Source organism: Vulpes lagopus, chromosome 9 (genome assembly GCF_018345385.1).
Source record: "Vulpes lagopus strain Blue_001 chromosome 9, ASM1834538v1, whole genome shotgun sequence".
Classification (NCBI taxonomy): Eukaryota; Metazoa; Chordata; class Mammalia; order Carnivora; family Canidae; genus Vulpes; species Vulpes lagopus.
The window spans coordinates 33,164,502-33,187,325 of NC_054832.1; the positions used below are offsets into that span (position 1 = coordinate 33,164,502).

Consider the following 22,824-nt stretch of genomic DNA (forward strand, 5'->3'; position numbering starts at 1 on the left):
GTTTCCAGAACTCATATATTGAATATGGAAGCAAGCCATTTTAAAACAATGTATCTTTACTAATTTCTATGTTCTCATTAGGAAAATAACCTAGGAAACCCACGTAGGAAATTTTACTCTATTCCATTTAATGGAAAAGTGCTATTATAAATAAAAATAACTAAATAATAGAAATAATAACAAGGACTATGACTTATTATTCCTACCATCTCCTCTCTTCATCTAAAATTTTCACAAATATTTATAAAGCACCTACTCATATTTCACACATTAAAGAATAAATTATGAGACCCTGTTAAAATAGAAAGTCGTCTCCTTTAAAGGCAGAAAAAAACCATTTAGTGGGAACCTTACTTTATAATTCCATAATGGTTTATACAGCAGTCTGAAAGGGAAGAGAAAAATAAACCTTGATTTCCTCTTAAGGAGTGAAAAAAGTTCTCAGATAAAGACATTTCAGAAGGGATTTCTATACTGGGTGGGAGGGAGAGTAGATAATCACTGAAATTCCTCGTACACCCACTATACACAATTAAAATTTAATAAGGCAATTTAGTGTGTATTGAAGCACCAATCCATGCAAAGAACCATGAAAAATTAGCTTCAGCAAGTTAAAAAAAAAAAAAAAAGCAACTGAGGCTTTCTTCTAGAAGTATAACAAAAGCCTTCAAAATAAGATCAGATTAAAAAGGTGGGGGGGGGCAGCTCAATCTGTTAGAGCATACCATTCTTGACCTTGGGGTTGTGAGTTTAAACCCCACATTGGGTGATTACTTAAAAACAAAATCTTTGAAACAAAGAAACCAACAAAATAAGATCATGTTGTATAAGTCAATCACTGAAAAGTTGCTAAGAATATTTAAAAACTAAGATCAATAAGCATACTATCGAGACTTTTTTTTTAGATCTCAGCCAACCAACAATAAAATAAATCATTGATCTCTAACAGCACCATTAACCTGTTATGAATGAAAACTATTTTTTTAAATAAAATCCGGGGAATCCCTGGGTGGCTCAGTGGTTTGGCGCCTGCCTTCAGCCTAAGGAGTGATCCTGGAGTCCCAGGATTGAGTCCCACATCAGGCTCCTTGTGTGGAGCCTGCTTCTCCCTCTGCCTCCCTCTCTTTCTCTCTCTCTCTCTCTCTCTCTCTCTCTCTGTGTGTGTGTCTCTCATGAATAAAATAAATAAAATCTTTAAAATAAAATAAAATCCAACCTAAAGCCTTTTGTATGTATTTTCAGGCTACTAGTATTTTGGGTTTCCATTTAATTTACTTAAGTAACTGCTTGCAAAGACTTGATGTCTTTACTCCAAAGAAAGAAATGTATTTTGACTGATAACCAATGTTACTTCAAGATATAAAAGAGTGTAAAGCACATTCAGCAATTTTTTAGAGGACATAGTTCATTACTTAGAAAATAATGTTTTGAATGGATTAACTAACATAGAGACATTCCAGTCTAAATCTCTTCAATGCAGTCTCACTTGTCCCTCCAGGAATTCTTATCATAAAAAGGTTAAATTTTTTTTTTTTTTTTTTGGTTAAATTATTTTTTACATTCATCTTATCAGATAGTTTTTCTCCTGGAAAAACTGTCAGGAAAAGTGAAATAATTCATACAAAAAGCATAAATAACCCTTTATTCCTGTCTAAAAACTTGTATCAACAGAAAAAAAATGTGATGATAATGTAGCTGTTTCTGAGTTAACCAAAGAATTCTTTTATATTTTAAAGATAAAACCCTGGCGTGCCTGGATGGCTCTTAAGCAGTTAAGTGTCTGCCTTCAGTTCAGGTCATGAATCCGGGCCTGGGATGGAGCCCTGTATCTGGCTCCCTACTCAACGGAGGAGCCTGCTTCTCCCTCTCCCTCTGCCCCTACTCCCGTGACTCACTCACTCTCTCAAGGAAAGAAAGAAAGGACGAAAGAAAGAAAGAAAGAAAGAAAGAAAGAAAGAAAGAAAGAAAGAAAGAGAAGAAGAAAGAAAGAAGAAAAAGAAAGAAAGAAAGAAAGAAAAGAAAGAAAAGAAAAAGAAAAAAAAGAAAGAAAGAAAGAAAGAAAGAAAGAAAGAAAGAAAGAAAAGAAAGAACCCTGACACAACTTTATGACTCAATAAATCGACAAACTTGCTTAAATATTCCTCAAATTCCTGATAATTGACAAGGAAACAGAAGAGGAATAATTTGAGAATGAAATATTTAAGTGTTTACCACATTCTTTGGTATTAGGAAAAGATAAACATTACATTGAAAATATAAAGGAGTGGTGAAGGGGACCTTCTTTTCCATTTTAGATCTATCTGCTCAAAAAGGGGAGAGGGTACGTAAAATAAAATAAAACTAAACAGAAATAGTCAATCAAATAATAAATTCCATAATTAGAAAGATTTTATCATCTTCAAAAGTATTTTCTTCAAAGGTTGAGTAAATAGAAACTTAGGTTATATGTACATATAAAAACACGATGGGAAGGCAGGTTTTTATGGTGGCGTTCTAAGAATGCTTGGACTAGCAAACCATGTATGCTCAAAGAAGCCAGGTGATGTGGCCTCCAGGATGGCAGGTAAATGCGGCTGTGAAATCCGTTAACCAACTCAAGTTTAAGCTAGATTTAAAAGGCTCAGTTACAGGATGCCTGGTTGGCTCAGTGATTGTCTGCCTTTGGCTCAGGTCCTGATTCCTGGATCCTGGGATCAAGTCCTGCATCGGGCTCCCCGCTGGAGAGCTTCTCCCTCTACCTGTGTCTCTGTGTCTTTCATGAATGAATAAATAAATAAATAAATCTTTAATAAAATAAATAAATAAAAGCCCCATTATGAATATCCTCTTCTTCCCTTGCTTCAAAGTATATCCCTATCCTAAAGACAGCCTAAGTTGTGAGAAAACAACTTTCTTCAAGCAAATTCTATGAGATAAAATTATATGGCAAACAGTTTCTAATGACTTTAGAAGTTATGGCACCTTGACATATTTTCTGAGCAATTTTCTTCACAAACTTAACTTCAAAATGTATCAAATAAAATGTAAGGCCTTCCTTTCTTTTATCCTTTTCTTTGAGAGATTGTTCTTCAGATGATACTTAGGCACTCAAATCTGATGACCTTCAATTTGAACTAAGTAAATGATGGTCCAGAAGTATGTAAACATGTTGAAGATCACATCTGTGCCTTGCCACTTTCTAGCCTGAGAAAAAATGGCCAGACCTTGAGAATACTCTGTCCTGGAAGCCAGGGATGCAGGATAGCTGGGAAAAAGGTAATTGGTGCCATTAATTCTTTCTTTTTTCATGATGTCTATTCAATAATCTCTTTTATTTTTTATGTTCCTGATTTTAAAAGTGATTAGATAATTTTCTCCAACCCAATTCTTCTGTTTAAAGTAGGGTAGAAAAATATCATTTATGATAACTAGTATGGACACAAACCAATGATGCTTGAAGAAGCTGATTCTAGGTAGGCCCAGTGGTAAAGTTTCCTTGATGACATGGGGTAGTGAAATATAAAACATACTCATTGATTTTATGGAATATAAAGAAATGATATTTTAGTATGAGGAGGTAAGAGTTGTAAAGGAATATGGTACCTTTTAGTATCATTTCCAGCTTTTTGATTCTGTAGATTTTATTAAAAATGCATTTGATTTTAAAAAGTATAATTTTTAATGATTTTGATAAATGAATATATACATCATTTAAGAATCCATACAATCTAAAATAAATATTCAATAGCCATCTATATTATAACATTTGTTATAAGTTTTTTTTTTTTTTTTTTTTTTTTTTTTTTTTAAATTTTTTTTTTAATTTTTATTTATTTATGATAGTCACAGAGAGAGAGAGAGAGGCAGAGACACAGGCGGAGGAAGAAGCAGGCTCCATGCACCGGGAGCCCGACGTGGGACTCGATCCCGGGTCTCCAGGATCGCGCCCTGGGCCAAAGGCAGGCGCCAAACCGCTGCGCCACCCAGGGATCCCTGTTATAAGTTTAAAAACAATCTTGAAGCATTTACTGTCACTATTTTGAAGACTAATATGAATCATAGGAATAATATGAATCATGAAAAATATGAATCATTATGCTCATGTTAAACTTCATAAATATCTGACTTGCATGATATATAAAAATAAATGAGACAGAACTGAAACACCCACTGTTATTAACATTTCTTATTAATTTTCAAGAACATTTATTTTTGTTTCACATCCCTACCTTCTGTCTGGAAGAAAGTAAATTTTAACATAAGGATTCCTTGGCCTCCCATCTTCCCTGGAAGGGAGATCCTTTGCTCCCAAAATTGTAACTATTAATTGATGACCAACCTTGTCAAACCATAGTTTTATCTGAAAAGCAAAAATATTTTTATCAGCTCAAACTTTTACTACTATAACATAATGTTCACCTTCCCAATCTTCACCCCACTCTCACACTAATATGAGCACAGAATGTAAGTTTTACTTAGTAAATTGCAGATAGTTAAAAGGATATGCTATAATAACTTCAATGAATAGAGGAAATAATTCAGATAGTTCGGGTTGATTGATAAATCAATTGAGCATTTTGTTATCCTAACTGGACTGCTTATTAACATGCACATAATAATTACTCTGCCATAACTTTATATAAGAGCTTTATATACAATGACTGCTCTGTGTCTACCTTTATGCAGGAACCACTGTGGTTCATTTTAGTTCCCTTAAAATAGTGAGTTCAGAATAATTGCTCAAATGAACTGAATAGATACCTTATTTATATGGCATTCACAGGGAATTTTTAAGCCAAAGTTTCAAAAGACAAAACATTTCATTTGAAGAGACATTTCAAAGAATATAAGCAAGGTGGAATTACTAGTAGCTTCAGTCGGGAGACTCCTTAAGTTTGTATGTAAAGCCATAATAAATTCATCTTTATAGATTTTTCTTACACAGATATAAGGTCTCTTTTTCATTGGTGAAGAAAGTGTATCACATCCTAAGAATAATAGGGTATATTTTATCATTCGAGATGAGAAAACGTGAGTAATTTCCCTATGACATAATTAGGGATTAGAACTTCACATCCAGCTGCTAAATTCATATGATTTGACAGTTACCACCTCCCACACACAAAGCTCACACTCCCACACCTAGCTCGCTGATCCTACCATGTCAGGATGGTCCTACCCCACATTTGGTTCAGAATTCAGCATATCTTTGACCACTATCTTGATATTCAATCTAAAATCTGAAATTTGGGAATAGAATTAATATGCATATTTTTATGGTTTATATATATATATAGCTTTGTGGTTTATAGACTTTTTAATGGTTTCATTTTTCCTTTAATTTGGATGTACTATATTTACAGCAGTTTAGTAAATTTAAATATATATCTCATGTCAGCCCTTCCTTCTCCTCCTGAAGTGGACAGTCAGGTCTGGGCCAGGCTCTGATATACATAAATACATACATATCATACATGCACATATACATAAATCATATAAAATATATATATGTATGTACATATGATACACTAGTGTAGTTCCAGTTCTAGCATAGTTTTGTTGTGTCCCTCACTTCATATTTTAGAGAATGAGAGGCTGAGCAAGACTTTTGAGTCAGGAGAGGAAGACTGGTAGTCCAGAAGAGTATATAAAATTATTTATCATGCTTTTCAGTCAAATGGAATTAGCTCTCTTAGTAACTGTAAGAAATATTTAATTTTTTAAAATTAGAAGCATTACTCTTTATGTTGTACTAAGTCCTTATATTTAATGCACACATTATCTCGCTGCTGTGTAACGATGTTTTCCTAACACAGCTGCTAAGTATAGTCTCTAGACAAATGTTTCTTAAACTATGGTTCACTAACCTCTTTATATCAGTGTTATCTGACTTATTTGTGAAAAAGTTACAAATTCTTGTGGCCCACCTCTCACCTACTGGATCAGAATGGGGCCCAGGAACTCGCATTTTAATAAATCCTCCTGGTGATTCTCACAGGCATTAAAGTTTGAGAACTACTGCCTTAGACTAGGGGATCAACAACCTGAAAAAAAAAATACTCTAACATGCAAATAAAAAAAGAAGGTCAAATATTTCCTTGTGTTATAGTATGAGAACATAGACACAGATGAGGATAGGTGGAAAAAAGAGACTATTCTTCCGGCACAAGACATAGGGGAAAACAACATAACAAAAGTAAGAAATACAAAAGTGTCTCATATAAGATGAAACAGAGATGTTGTCAGAGAGCATCATACTTCCCCTAAAATGTGTCACAAACCACATTAATTTCTGATATTCTCTATTTTCTACAGCAATAAAAAAGCTCTGGCTTTATTTTTCCATGATATTAAAAATCCTTTTCTGAGGATCATGACATGAATATTAAGCACTTGAAGGAGGAAAATATTCTGAAAGGCTAAAAAAGTTTTTTTTCTGATAAACTTTACATTAGAAACTAAGAAACAATAATAATTATTAGAAGACTAAGCTCATAATTATTGGAGAAAACCTCTGATCTCTGTACATATTTTTTTTTTTGAGGGATGAGACTAAACACTTGCCATCTTCATAGGTAATATTTTTGCTTCCCTAAAATCATTAGAAACATTTGAGATACATGACTTCACATGTGTCATAGGAGTATTCTTTTTAGATTTTATTATGCCATAGAAAACCAAAAATATCATTTGTTAATAATATTCATTTTTCAAACAAACAGATATTAGGCATATGGTCTTCATTATTTTCACAATTATACCTTACAGTTTATTAAATCATACTTTCCAAATATATAAATGTCAAAATAATATAGATAAGAAAGAGGCATTTTTTAATTTTACTGATATTTTAATCAAAATTACAACTTTTAATAAACTGTCTTAAACTAGGGCATTTGATCCAGAGCCCTAATTTTCATTTTATATTACAAGACTTACATTGAAGTTTTTAATAGATATCCAGTTTACATGATCAAAACAGAATTATCTTACTAGCTAGATTATCATGTTCCTAAATTTCTTATCTGTGCTTTTCAAATGAATGGTTAAAATAAATGTTGATTTCCCCAAAATATAACAAATGTATCTCCACTATCCTAGATATGACACACTTCTTATTTTAGCTCAGTTTCATTAATAAAAATCTTGGCCTCACTTTGTTTTAATATAACAATCATTCTAGCTTTACCATGTACCCATTCTTAAATTTCCTGAGGAGAACTGAACAGCACAAGTAAATATTTAACTCTAAATAGCATTAACTAACAAAACTGTAATTTTTAAAATTTAAACTAAATTATCATTATTTAAAACCAACAACAAAAAACATGCAGCAAAACAAGGAAAGCATACTACTACTTAAAAAAAAAACTATATTGTCATTACTTTATCATATAAGGGTTTCCTAATGAAAAGAGGCAAACAACTTGTACCAAGCATTACAGTAAAATGAAAGGACATTTCAATTACAAAATGTAAACAACATCAACCCAACACATTTTATTTAGACCATTATTTTGTTCTTTTAAAGTAATACACTTTCCAAAGTTGAACCTTATATATAATATGCATAAAATTCATATTTTAGATAAGGTACAAATTTATTTGCCAATCTCCTCAAGGACTTGTTGCTTGGAAAATGCAAGAGAATGTAAATGTTAAGCGAAATAATGAATGATTTAAAGAGACAGCAACCTTAGTGTAATAAAGGAAAATTAGCAATAGTATAAAATCAGCTATTTTTGTCAATATTATATATATGTACAGTCTAAAGCCTATGAGATTTAGTATTCAGTTTATCATATAAAATTACTAACAAAGATTGTCTCTTTAAATTTTTATTGTATTTTAATCCCCATGCAGAATTTTACAAGCTGGCTTTATAAAATGATTTGAAAGTCAATAATATGGTTTGGAGCAACATACCAAAAAAAGTTTCCTACTACGCATTTTCCAAAAACATACAAATAAGGGTTAAAACACAACTTTAGTTTCTACCAGGCAGACAAGGCCTTTACCTGAACCCTAGGAACAAAAGGCGTTGTTCTTCTACTAAGGCTTTGGCTCTGGTAAGCAAAATTAAAGAAAAAAGCAATAAAACAAAACCAAAAAGGACAACACGCTGGAACTAAAAGACCAAAGTAAAATAAACACATAAAACTATTCCTTAAATATACTTTTTCCATAACAATATTTATCTAAATTAAGTACTTCAATGTAATGAATAAGTTAATTTTGCCAAAATGTTAAAATAATATAAAAACTATAAAAAATCTTAGAATTTTTAAATCTGATTTTTAACTGTAATCAACATATTAGGACTGAATGTAAAATAACACTTTCTGAAAGAATGAGGGTAAACATAATCCAAGAATCAAGAAATTTCAGATTTCACTCATAAACACACTACCATAGAAAAAAATCATAATCCAAGAAGACGTTACATGAAAACGTATCATAGAATTATAGTGAAAAGTCATTTGTAGAAGTAATTGTGTGACTTCTGCAAAATATGTCTAGCAAAAGTTTAAAAAACATTAGCCAAGTTGGCTTTAGCATTTCTTAAAAGAATAAACAGTAAGATAAAATGTGTGGAAGACATTGGACTAATTAGTTGATTCACATCTTAAGAATTTATACCAGGTTCTAGTATTTAAATACCATTTTTAAACACATATTAGGTATCACTCAAGAGTATATTGTTTATTGCTAATCACATTTATTAATAATAATACCTCATTTCTTTTTATTTATATATATAGTTCTTGATATTTTCCAATCCTTTATTGAGTTTATTGCAAGTTTATTGCCTCCAACAACACTAGAAGGTGGTTGCTATTGTCAAATTTGAGATGAGGAAACAGACATAGAAAAAAGGCTGGATACATTTGCCCATAATCAAACAAAAACTCAGATAGTGTAATGGTAGAAAATAAAGCCTGATTCTAAAACTCAAAAAGAAGAGAAAAGAGGAGAAGAGAAGGAAAGAAAGCCCAGTTCTGATTAAGTCATTCTATTTCAAATTCTTAGAATAAAATCAAATTTTCTTTCTCTTCTGGCTTATTCTGTTTTCATTTTGAAACAGATTCTAAAAGACACCACAATAATCAGAATTTTGTGCCTATATTAATGCATGTCAATGATTAAATCAGGAATAAAATCAGATGTATATATCTGGGTTTGGGAATAGATTTCAAGGCAATTGATTCTGCTTCTTTCACCAGGATTCCATCTCATTCCTCACACTTCTCTTGGATGTCTCTCTTGCCTAATTCAAGGAGTTATAAACAAAGGCTTCAGACCTTTCCATTGTTATAAGGAAACAATAGGTAGTAGGAGGACTGTTGCCTAATTCAACTATCATCAGATAGAGACTGTTTAAGATATAAATGTAAAACCAAAAGGAAAGCAGACCTTAAAAGCAGATATCAATCATATGAGTCATCTTTCTCTCTCTCCAAAAACCAAGGCAGTCTCAAATCTAAGCAATCTTCCTTTTCATGTGGAGACATTCCCGAAGGAAGAAAGAAATCTTTAGATATGGAGTATGTTCCTGATATCTGCATCATCCTAGGTAGATACTTCTCCAGCAAATGGACCAGGAATGTATGAAATGCATAGAGATTCACGAGGCAAGCTGAACAAGGGACTAAAAAAATACTCTGTTTGGAAACAGATTTTGTTTTCCTTGCTCTCTTACCTGTTCTGCCTATTATAGACCCAAAATAGCAAGGTAATGGAAGATTTTTTGCAAGCAAATATTACTTCAAAAGCTAAAAAAAATTAATTTGAAATAAACAGCATTTTGAACTAAATTAGGCAAACATTTTCCAACTTCTAAAATGATCTCAAATAAGCAACTCACAGATTTCTGAAACCAGTTGTCTACAATCTATGGCAGTTCAAACCTAATCTTCACCTACAAGTTTATACATTAAACTTGGCTATAAAAATATATATTTTTGTTTCGCTAGTTTTTAAATTGAGATGAAATTCAAATATCATAAAAGTAATCATTTTAAGGGGTACAATTCAGTGGCATTTGGTACATTGACAATGCAGTGCAACTACTTCTCCCTCTAGTTTCAAAACTTTTTATCACCCCAGAATACACTGTACTTCTGAAGTAATTAGTCCCCATCCCCCTATTCCCCCAACTCTTGGCAAGTACTAAGCTGTTTTCTGCCTATATGGATCTGTCTGATACTTCACACCAAAATGGTGATTATGTATTGCACTGCAATTTGTAACTACTATTAATTCATGTATTTTAAACAGGAAATATCTGATAAAACCTGAAACAATACAGCCTCATACAAATTTGTATGAGAACTGAAGAAGAAGAACTGAATTTGTACACAATTTGTTTTGCATTTTTAATGTTACTCTGCCCTACTGTCTTTAGGGCATTCCTTTTATGCAGTGTTCTGGAATAACAAGGTTGTGACAATGAGGTGCAATAGATAAAAGCTCAAAGAAAAAAAACTTTCATTTACAGAAAGGTTTTAAAAGGCTATAGAACTTCTAAGGCAATACAAAGGATACATACCTATTCTTCAGTTACTTATTCCACTTAAATGGGCAAACAAAATGGATACCTACAATATTTATAAACTCATCACTAAAAATGGAGCCAGAAAAATATTAAAACCAATTAACTTAGGGAAACAATATAGTCATAAATAAACCACAGATCCAGAAGTAAAATAAAAAATGACTGTTAATAAGAATCAATGTATTTCTATAAAAAGAATTTGGAACCATTTCTCACTTTTAAAAAAGACTTGAAGGCTGTATTTTATTTAACACTCTAACAAAAATTAGCCAAAGACTCCAGATTAATTTAAAAATATTGAAAGAACTACAAAAGTAATCCTCTAAAGAAGGAAATTGAAAAAAAAAAACTGAAAAAAAAAATAAAGAAGGAAACTGCTAAATTGTGGAAGAATACGTTTTAAAAAGAATCAAAATAAGGGAATGTTGACACTGAGACAGCTCACATACAGTTAGGTGTCATAAAACTGAGCTCATACTGATATTCTCACCAAGTCTCACCAAGTACATTAATGGCACTTTCATAGTTATGCCCTAAGACAATAACAAGCAGTAGCAGAATTCAAGCACAGAGAGGAAATAAACTACATAATTTTTAAAAAAAAATCATCAATAGCCTTCAAATGAAAGGTTAGACAACAACTTAAATTATATGTATATTTCTATTTGAGAAAGTGTCAGTCCATGAACTGATATAATATATTAGGTCAGCTCACATACCATATACATTATCTTTGTTCTCTGGAATTAGCAACATCATAAACTTATGAGTTATGAGCCCAGGTAAAATATGACCAAAATAAAAATGCCCAAAGGTAAAATAAGTAGAAGGAGATAGGAATTATAATGTTGCCTTGTGACTTTCTAGGAATTTTTCCAAAAGGTGATAAATGCAGATGTATTTCCTAAACTCTACATCATTACAAGCAAACCAAAATTGTCTCCAGTTGGCAGGAATAGGGTTAAATATAAAGGGAAATAATATATCCAGAGGAAATCTTGCTTATGCTTTCCTGCATGCAAAGAATGAAAATAAAATTACATTTTATGAGGATAAAATCCATGTCTATCTTGTTCACTGTTGTATTCTTGGCAACTAGTATTTATGGCTGACCTGGGGTTAGAACTTAACATATATTTCTTGACTAGATGATTGTAGATTAAGTTCATGAAAACATTTTTGAGGAAAATGTTGCAAATAGCTTTTAAGAATCTTAAATTTTTTCTCTTTCCTTTCATATTGTAATTTTACTTCTGAAAAGTCATCCTGACAAAAGAATTTTCTCTGACCTAAAAGAATACATAAGAGTTATATTCAAGGATTTCCATGGGTACATTGTTTTTAGTAATATAAATTAAGAAAAAAACAAGATGTCCCATAAGAGAATTAAAGTAAAATGGCATATTAGTTATTTAAATCATTTTAAGAGAAATTTTTAAAGAAAATTTATTTATTTAAAGAAAATATTTTAAAGAAAAAAGTGTACAACATATTACTAAGTGAAAAAGCAGGTCTCAAAATAATATACCGAGATTTATCACTTTTGTTTAAAAATTTACATATATGTGGATGGTTACATTTTAGTGGCAGGATCATAGGTGATTTTTATTTTTAAGTTACTTATCTGTACTCTCTAGATTTACCACAACAAATATGTCTTTTATTTATTAATGTTATCTTACTGGAACATACCCTTTCCAAGTTGCAAGAAAATGATAAAATGTACACACTTAAAATTATAATTATATGGATTTTAAACTAATGTCATTATAAATGTAAATACTAGGACTTTAAATCATTAATTATACACTCAGAAGTAAAACTTTTAAGTTCATATTTCCCCAAAATATTTGTCTTACTTTTCCAGGATATTCATTTTGAACTATGATTTAAAAAAATAGCTGAATTTGAAATTTATCTAAGTGTCTGCACTATGCTCCTCAATCCCCTCCACCACTCTGTAGTCCAATTTCTATAGGGCCTTGGGATTTCAAAGATGGTAATAAAGTGGTACATACTATGGAAATCTAACTTCTATTCCCTCCTTCACCAACTGAAGCCAACTATACACACACACACACACACACACACACACACACACACACACAATTTATGTACTGGCATCATCCAACCATCCTAAGCATTATATAAAAAAGGACTATTTAAATGGAGCCATAATAATTTAATAAAAAAAAAAGGTTAACATTAGCACTTCCTAAAATAGTGTAAAGGAATAGGTAGAAAGATGCTACTACTCGTTGTAAAAAATGAAAAAAAAGTCCACTGCCTTCAAATGAAAAAGTTGACTCTGTTTATGAAAGAAAGGAAAAGAAAATAATAAAGAAATTCATTTTAGAAAGACATTTACAAACTAATAGTATTTCAACTTCTTTCTTGCATGACTTTTTTGTTGTCACTTTTGTGATCAAATAGTCCCAGAATAGACATGTCTAATAACTATTTCAATAATTTTAATGTTAATTCTGCTTATTCTTCTTATAGCTTTTAATTAATAAAAATTCTTCAGTGAAAATCAAACATCTTCCCTACCCACAAAAAAATAAAAGGAGAAATTTCATAGCTGACTAAACAAAAAAGCTTTTCCTATTGCTCTTAAAACATCAGCTCAAGAATAGCTAGTTTTTAATTATATTTTAATTTAATTATATTTTTTATCCAAAATTCAATGTCTGGATTTTGAGAATCTAAATAGTTCTTAATACTTATAAAATTGCAAGTTTAGCAACTCATCAACATTATGTTTCTAAAATACAACTGGATGAATTCAGATATTTTGGTACTTCAAATAGTTTAAAAAGAGAATGACAACTGAAGAAATTTATAAAAAAAAAAAGCGAGGGCTCAAATTTGCAAAGCTCTTCTAATATGGACAGTAAATGCCTAATTGAGTTTTTAATTTTTATTATAAAATCTCCAGATTACAGATCACTTACTCTAAAATCACCCAGTATCCTCAGTTATCTACATTTCCCCCCATTTATCTTAGTTTTGTCTTTTGACAGTTCCTCAAGTATCATTACACTTACAGCAATATTCATACTCCAATGATTTACTAGGAAATTCACCCCAAATCTCCTTAAACTTGAAAAGCATGGATTGTTATAAAATTTAGTTCATCTTAAATATACCATCTTTGTACAGTACCACAATTTTATTTCTCTCAAAAGTCTAGGACAAATTATAGTCATTTTAAGATACTGAGCAAAAATCATGACCTTGAATTTTAGAATAAAATTACTAAGGTAAAGAAAGTTTTAGATATCTCCACAAATTCTCTCATTAAATTTCAGATATTCTAAAATACTCAAAGAAACTCTATGCAAAACAATAAAATTAAATTTCAATTAATCAAAAATACAAAGAATGAGAAAGCTGATGATTAAAAGCACAATTATGTTATAAGAAGGAGTTGGTTTACAAAAAGCTACTGTCATATAGTAATAACACTACTTGGTATTTCAAAGAGAAATTAATGTAGTGATTACATACTGAAAGTTGTCCAGATAAGTACTGTGGAACATCCCTCAACATTCCAGGACTCATGGGAGAGGTAACGGAAATAGAAGGGCGATCCATTTTTTGAGATTCAAAAGAGCTAGAACCTGAAATGGTAATTATACATAAAGAACAATAATGATGACTCTTCATTAGTATTTAATAGTTTTACCATGTGTCTTTTAAATTTTTATTTTAAATGTCCACAAAATGTCATTATATAGACCATTTTCTTTTAGCCACATTGTTCCAAATATACTTACAGCAATTTTTTTGAAATGTAAATATAGCTAAGGGACTCTCTTAAGACCAAGAATGAAACATTTTCTCTGTTTCTCTAACATAGAGACAGACCTCTATGTCAGGACTTACTTTGTCTGTTATGTGAATACTAAATTCATATCTTACAATATTTCTGAAACTAGTAACTTAGAAAAAGACAAAACCTAACACAATAAAGCAACTTGAAGATGGTCTAAACTTGTAATTCTAAAAATACAAGTACTAGATTGCTACTCATGAAATTTTTCCAGGAGGCAATACTTTTAAACCACATATTAAACCACATACTATAACAGCTGGAAAATATAATAATTTAGATGGGCAGGAAGGAAGTGAGAGTCTATGAAAAAGGGACAGAAGAGCAGAAAAAGCAGAGCCTCAGTATCCAGAAGTATATGTATGAATTTATGCCTACAATTCAGAAAGTGAGTAAAAATAGAGCTAATGGTATAGCAGGAGAAATTAAGTGCCTAGAATTCTGAGCTACACATTTTGGCACTATCAATGCTAGCTCTTTTGAACCTGAAAAGGCAGTAACTATATTTGAAGAAGATGACTTTACTGTTTATTTAAAGTATGGATTGACTTGAAAGAGACAGAAAACACTTAAAACATGGGATCCCTGGGTGGTGCAGCGGTTTGGCGCCTGCCTTTGGCCCGGGGCGCGATCCTGGAGACCCGGGATCGAATCCCACGTCGGGCTTCCGGTGCATGGAGCCTGCTTCTCTCTCTGCCTGTGTCTCTGCCTTTCTCTCTCTCTGTGTGACTATCATAAATAAATAAAAATTTAAAAAAAAAAAACAGAAGCCAATAAAACAATAATAGGAAATGTAAAAATGCAATGGAAAGAAAGAATTCCAGTGATGTTACAAAATAAACAAACAAGGACTCAGAAACTAATTAGATATGAGAGAGAAAGGGAAGAGGGAAAACATAAGATTTCAAGCCTTGGAGCCACACACGAGATCAAGAAGGTTCTCTATTTACCTGTCTTGTTCTCTGCACAGAGCACTGCTGATATTCCTTGGGATGTGGAGTACAGAGATAGTTTTATGTCTAAGGCAATGGGTGGAGAAGTTAATTTGAAACATAGTGACCCTGTGGTCCCTCTGATAAACCCAAGGGAAGATGTAAAGCAAGTAACATAGGATATACAGATAGGGCCAAATGTTAAGTAGGTATTAGTGTTAAAAATCAAAGTGTTAAAGCGTCTGCTGAATGGAGGCCTAAGTGGATAAAATACACCTCTAGGAAGAGTGTAGTATAAAATGAGGGGAAAAACTTTAAGACCTGAAATCAGAAGTAACAGTGATACCTTATATCTTAGAAGTAGAAATATTTAGAAGTGGAAAGAATAATGGCTTTATAATAAGAAATAAGCTCAGTTTTCTACATGTTAAGCTTCAATTTATAAGAAGACACTTTACAGAACATATTATTTAAACATCCAAGTATAAAGGAACAATGATAGATCATCTCAGTAATATAAAGTTAGGTGTCATGTGGCAATTAAAACCATCATGAAGGCAAGAATTTATTGAGGAACTAAGGACAAAGGTTAATGACTGGGCCTTAGAGGAATCTATTCCTCCATATATTTTTTTAAAGATTTTATTTATTTATTCATAGAGACACAGAGAGAGAGAGAGAGGCAGAGACACAGGCAAAGCGAGAAGCAGACTCCATGTAGGGATCCCGATGTGGGACTCGATCCTGGGTCTCCAGGATCACACCCTGGGCTGAAGGCGGCACTAAACCACTGAGCCACCCGGCTGCCTTATTCTTCCATATTTAAAGAAGGAAAGATTGATTCTACTTTATTTAAGAAAGGACCCCTATCTCCCCAAAAACAGTTTTAAAATTGTAGACTAAGAGATTTTTAAATAGCTATAATTAGATAAAGGGTTCCACCCTGCTCATAACCAGATCTGAGTGATGTTACATAAATGAATAAAAATTATACATACTCCATAGAACTTCTATGAGACATAAATGTGATGTTGTAGACAGAACATCAACCACAATCCCCAGGCACTCAGCAAAATGGGAGCAATAATGATATTGATGATGATATCAGTATATATAAATAATATCATTATATTAGTACAGTTGATCCTGAGAGTTAGGGGCGTTAACTCCAGCACAATTACAATAACTTATGATTCACCCAAATCTGAACTACCAATGGCCTATTATTGACCAGAAGACTTACCAGTAAACAGCTGATTAACACATATTTCTACATTATATATATTATATACTGTATTCTTACAAAAAAGTGAGCTAGAGAAAAGAAAATGTTATTTAAAAATCATAAGGAAGAGAAAATACATTTACAGTAATGCACTGTATTTATTGAAAAAATGTAGACCCATGCATTTCAAACCCATGCTATTCAAGGGTCAACTGAATTTATTTATCATTACAGTTTTTTGTGATCATGGTATAATTTGGATAAAATGATTTAGTACCTAGCCAAAGGTACTAAAATCAAATAAGTCACTCGATCATATTTTAAATATAGTGCTATGTCATTCCAAAAGTATTTCACCTCTCTGGTAAATATTTTAGAGACACTTATAATTGTGATATAAAAGTAAAAAAAAAATCTATTTTCATAGTATATTCTTAATTATTGCAGGATCCAATCACTTCTCATTACCTCCATTGCTACCACCAATGGCCTCTGTCACCAAATAAAATACTAAATATAAAAATATTTATATTTTTATAAATATAAACACACTACTCTCTCTGCTTTCACCCTTGACTCCATTTAAACTATTTTCAACACAGTAGGCAGATTTTAAAACATGTATCTCTCCTCAGAACCATCCTATGTAACTACCGATTCCCCTCACAGTAAAAGCCCAAGACAAAGTAGTCTTTACAGGGGTTTACAAAGTCCACGCAATTTGGCTGCCATTTTTCTGCTATCCTTCATCCTTCCTGCTGCTCACTCTGGTGCAGCAACACTGGCCTCCTAACTTTGGAGTCTCTCAACAAAGCGCATTGTAGGCTTTCCTCCCTGAGAACCGTTGCACCACTTGGTCCCTGTACCTGGAAAGCTTTTCCCCAGATAGCCACACTTTCAAATCTTTGCTCTGATCATTCCTTCTCAATATGGTCTATCTTGATCAATATATTTCAAATAGCAACCATCCTCCTCTCTTCTACAATATCCTTTATTCTCAATCAATCAAGAAATTAGTTCACTGGAAAAAAATCCATTTGTTTAACATCTGAAGTAGCACTCATACACGAGTAATAAAAAGCATTTCCGTATTTAACACTACTTAAATTTGTTTACTGTTCCATTATTACTCTGATGCTAAGCCAGAACGACTACCCTATTTTTTAAAAATATAAATTAGATTATTATTCACTACATTGTTCCAAGCATTCCTCCCCACTTACTGAGGGTTAGTTTACAAAGTAGTAAAATTTACAATTAGAAGAAATTAAAGAACGAGGGGGTGATGGGTATGTTCATTATTTTTATTGTGATGATGGTTTCAACTGTCTGTCAGAACTTACCTCATTGTGCCCACAGGTACAGTTTATTGTAGTATACCTTAATAAAGCTATCTAAAAATCTGTAGTAGTTGAGATGGTGTGATGAAAAACAACTATCTTAAAATACTGTAGAATTTTGTACTTTATCCCACAATAATATGAAATAATGCTAAATTTTTCATTTGTATAATGACTATATATTTGAGATTATTATATTTCTTACATTGTATTAATAGATAAAATACTTCATTTGACTCCTGGTAAATGACATTATTAATACTTTCCTCTAGAATGAATGAAACTTACTGGACTCCAGTTGTGCATGTGTGCTATCAGGTATTCTAGGGATATCTCTGAAATGATAGAACAAGAAAACGAAAAATTGTTTCAACAATTAATGCAACTGCTATTTTCATTATCATCAACCTATATCTAATAGGACAGTGTAAAATGAACAAAATTGTGTATGACTGTAGCATTACATACGAAAAAATAAGCTGTAGTACTTTATTGCTAATAAAAGTATTCTGAACTAACCTCAACTACTTAGAAAGCAATAAATAATCATATGCATTTATAGCAATTTTATAAACATATTTTATCTTCTATATGTTTTACTACATGATTATCCATTCTAATAAATTCTTTTTTTGGGGGGGGAGGGTTCTTTTTTTTTTAAGATTTTATTTATTTATTCATGAGAGACACAGGCAGAGAGAGAAGCAGGCTCCATGCAGGAAGCCCGACGCGGGACTTGATCATGGGACTCCAGGATCATGCCCTGGGCTGAAGGCAGGCACTAAACCACTGAGTCACCCAGGGATCCCCATTCTAATAAATTCTTGAATTTAAGTTTTATGATACATTTGAATGCCATTCTATTCTTTAATAAATAACATTGAAGTGTAAATAAAATATCACCACAAGAAAAATTTAAAGATTCAGATTGTGTTTGAAATTTTTTAAATGCAAAAAAAAAAAGAAACTTTTTAAACAAAAATATGATTAGAGGATCCTTTAATACCAAGCATATGTCTGATTAATGGATTAAGCTGATACACTGCAGTTTTAACATATTACAAAGCTATGAAGAGTCAAAATGAAAAAGAGGCATAATTTCATGTGCCGGATTCATTACTTCAAAAGGAACATTTCAATAAAACTAAGTTACCAATATAAGTCATTTTCTCCAACATACAAAGAGATCAAAAAAATACAGTTCAGTCGTTTCCTAAATGAATGAAACCCGGGCTGTAGTATTCTACAACAAAAAAAGAATTTCTATAGCTTCCATCCTCAAATATTCTTACCCCAAACTTGCATTTAATAATTTGTTGTCATTGTTTTTATTTTTTTATATTGCTTTTACTTAGTTATACGTATTATCTTTTACATTGGCTTAGAATACAAGATTCTACAAGGGAAACACTGCTGTGATATTTAATGAGAAATTCCCATGATATAGACACAAAGGATTATATATATTGCCAACTTTTGGAAATTGCTAATTTAATCTATAGGTGAAAAATTACAAAAGCAAAGGAGGACTTTGGTATTTGCTTATTTTTTGTCTGTTTCCTTAAACATGTCATGTTGTTCCTTAAACTGTTCCCTCTATTTAGGAATAGTATGTCCTTAAGACCTCTCTTTCCTATGTTGAGATCTCCATTTTGAAAAAATATGTAAAATTCATGGACTCTCATTTTCACAATATAGAGGGCCATAGTTCACGAACTTTCTTTGAAAGTAATTGTTACTATAGTCTCTTTCTCTTACTATGCCTTTAGCCACCTATTAAGCTACTGAGACAATAAAAATAATAAACACCTAAGTATTTCTTCTTCCTTCTTAAATTAACTGCGTATTCTAGCATGATCAGATAAAGAGATGTCATGATTTTTGGTGATCTGTTTTAGCAAGAAAGAAGAAAAGAAGCATTGTCCTCAAAACAATAATTTTTATAGAGCAATCAGATATTTTTAGATTGCACACTACAAAATTGTGTAAGAGTAGTCAACTTTATAAGGTATGTGTAAAAGTATACACACCAACTTACCCGATAGGTCTTGAAACAACAAGCTCCACCTGTGGTTCAGGTTTGGATTCCAGAATGATGTTATATACTTCTTCAAATGTGGCTCCTTGCAATAACCTTCCATTCCATTCTAATACTTCATCACCTATAGTGTATTCCAGTAATGATAATTTTAGAAGAAAAACTAATCCCATAAAATGCATATGAAACAAAAGCAATCTTAAACTGCAATGAATTCCATAGAATAAAGTCACCATAATGGAATAAGATGTAGTGAGAACAGCTCAATTGGCATAAAATTTGATGATTAGTATCTTTAGCCAAAAGGACAAAGGTCTGAGGAATAAAATTACATAAAAGTTATCTCTGTGGTTTCTTAAAAGGAATATAATTCTAGAAATTACTAAACTCTGTTAACTCTGTAAAACTCCGAAAATTTTATGACTATATTCTGGGTTTCTCAATATATATGCAACTGAGCACTTCATCTATAGTTTCTTTTTTTTTTTTTTTAAGATTTTCTTTATTTATTTGAGAGAGAAAGAGCACATGTGAGAGAGAGCATGAGTGGGGTGGTGGGGGGTGTGAACACAGGGAGAGGGAGAAGCAGACTCCCTGCTGAGCAGGGAGATCAATGCCAGGCTTGATCCCAGGACTCTGGGACCATGACCTGAGCAGAAGGCAGACACTTAGATACACATTAAGGATATTTATCAGCAAAAATAAATAAATAAATAAAATAAAATAAAATAAAATAAAAATAAAAAACAAAACAGTAAATATAAAAATCTTTTTATCTAAATTGATTAAAAAAATAGTTACACTTTGTATTAATGAATAAAAATTTATATTTAAGTTAAAAATGAGCCTTGTTTTTGGTCAAGTCACTTCTAAGTGAGGATAATTTTTTTCCAACTACTTGAGTTTAACAGTTTAAATAAGCAAAGATAGAAACTTACCTGGTCTAAGATGCCCTACAGTATCAGCTAAACTTCCTTTTTTAACTTTGGTAATAAATGCACAAAGCCGACCTGATTCAGTCATCTTTCCTCCTACAACCTGTTTAAAAGAGAAATGTGTTAAAACAGGCATATTGTTCAAAGGAACATAGTTGAAGATTCAAGTAAAAAATAACTAGACAATTTGTAGCTTTTAAAACTATAATATTCTAAAAATAATTTTTAAATAATATGGTGTTATTAGAAACAGGAGTGCATGTCCCATGAATGGACTCTTTTTACATATTCCAAAATTTTCACAATTTAGTCCATTATTTGTTATATATATATATATATATATATATAATACACAAATACATATGTATAACATACCTTAGAAAGAATTTAATAATTTGTACTTTTTCTTAGAGAATTATTTTTATCATTTCTAAAAACATGCTATTATAGTATATTAATAATATTACAATTATATTAACATTTCTAGTAGTAGATTTCATATCATAATCACATAAATATTTGTTACTTTGACTATAGTTATAACCCACCAAAATTTCATTATTTAGTCATCTTTTAGGCACATTCATAATTAATATGATAATGATGGATCTTTCCTTAGAAAATTACAAAATGTTTTAAATCTCATTAGAATTCATGTAGACTTCAGACCATTTGCATCCCAATTTTTCCATTATGTTTCTATTAATATATATCTTTTAGAAAAAGGAAAACCAAATGTCAGCAATAATGCTGTGGAGTCATGTGTACCCATAAGTCTGGCTTCTTAAAAAACTAATGCTTGTGATTAACTACCATTCAACCAATATACAAATCTTATAGCACGATAAGCAAATAATAATTAATTTCATTAACTCATTTTTTTCTCTAAATTGAGTGAATGAGATCTGAATTTTTAAAAAAATCACTGACTTTTTCTGTGTATTTATTGCCAAGTTGCAGTGAAACACACTCAGTTGCAGGTCAGTTCATATTAACTAATTGTTTGATTCTGAAAATTAAATGTATATATATTATAGGCTGACATCCTTATGTTAGTATTTTAAAACTTTCTTGGCTTAATAAAAGCCAAGTTGAAATCTCACAGTGTGCTAGCTACTGTGCTAAATGCTTGTATATTGCTTTACTTAAGCTTATTATAATAATTCAATAAGTATTATATCCATTTTAACAGATAAGGAATCTGAGACTAACAGAAGTTTAGTTACCCAATGTCATGTTGCTAGTAATGGCTGTAGCTGGGACTCAAGCCAAGACTTCCTAACCTCTACTTTTCACTGTTCTAACACTGTATTGGACAGATCTGGACTTAAATTTCACTTTCGTCATCATCTTTGTGACTGTGGGCAAGCTATGGTAGCTCCCTAAGCCTATTCCTCATCTATTGTGTTAAATAATATGATAGTAGTAAAATGCTCAGATCTGTGCCAGCTACATGACAACATGGTAGCCACCCAATAAATGTTAGTTGGCCAATTCCATTTCCACCCGAAGTTTTCTAATATCTCATTATATTCTACAGGACAACTTCTGTGGCAATTGCTTAACTCTAAAAACCATTTACTCTTTTTCCATTTCAGTTTTTAACTCGCCATATGTATGAACAACAACAAAAAAAACCCAACAACAGCAGTCAAATATAAATATTGATTTATATCAAATATCAATATTTATATTTAATCTCTTAGCATAAGTATTTTTGAGTTTCCAGACTTTAAACAGTATTCTTTTTCTCATACACACACACGCACACAAATACACACACACCCACATTTTGTTACACTTACACAAAAATTATATTCCAATTGTTAAAAACCAAAATCCAACCAAGTAAATTTAAAGATCTAATTGGCTGTATTAAGCAATTCATGAATCGAGCAGCATCCTATCAATAAGCAGAGAAAAACTTTGCGGAGCTCAACAATAGAAAGGTTTTCAAAGGCAGAGAGAAGGCATTTAAAAAAAAT

At 31.5% G+C, this 22,824-nt stretch overlaps 1 protein-coding gene across 15 annotated transcripts in view; it reads right to left on the minus strand.

Moving 5' to 3' along the window:
* RIMS2 (regulating synaptic membrane exocytosis 2) overlaps positions 1-22,824 on the minus strand; it is a 588,301-nt gene that overhangs the window by 274,643 nt on the left and 290,834 nt on the right. For 9 of the 15 annotated variants that reach the window (XM_041769575.1, XM_041769574.1, XM_041769584.1 and 6 more), the window contains 5 exons: positions 20,843-20,942; positions 19,905-20,028; positions 18,155-18,201; positions 14,045-14,157; positions 4,209-4,339 (listed from right to left, as the gene is read on the minus strand). In XM_041769575.1, coding sequence (XP_041625509.1) covers positions 4,209-4,339; positions 14,045-14,157; positions 18,155-18,201; positions 19,905-20,028; positions 20,843-20,942 — 515 coding nt within the window. Of the gene's footprint in view, positions 1-4,208; positions 4,340-7,997; positions 8,046-14,044; positions 14,158-18,154; positions 18,202-19,904; positions 20,029-20,842; positions 20,943-22,824 lie in introns of all 15 variants that reach the window. The other 6 variants (XM_041769583.1, XM_041769573.1, XM_041769577.1 and 3 more) reach the window with 1 other exon arrangement.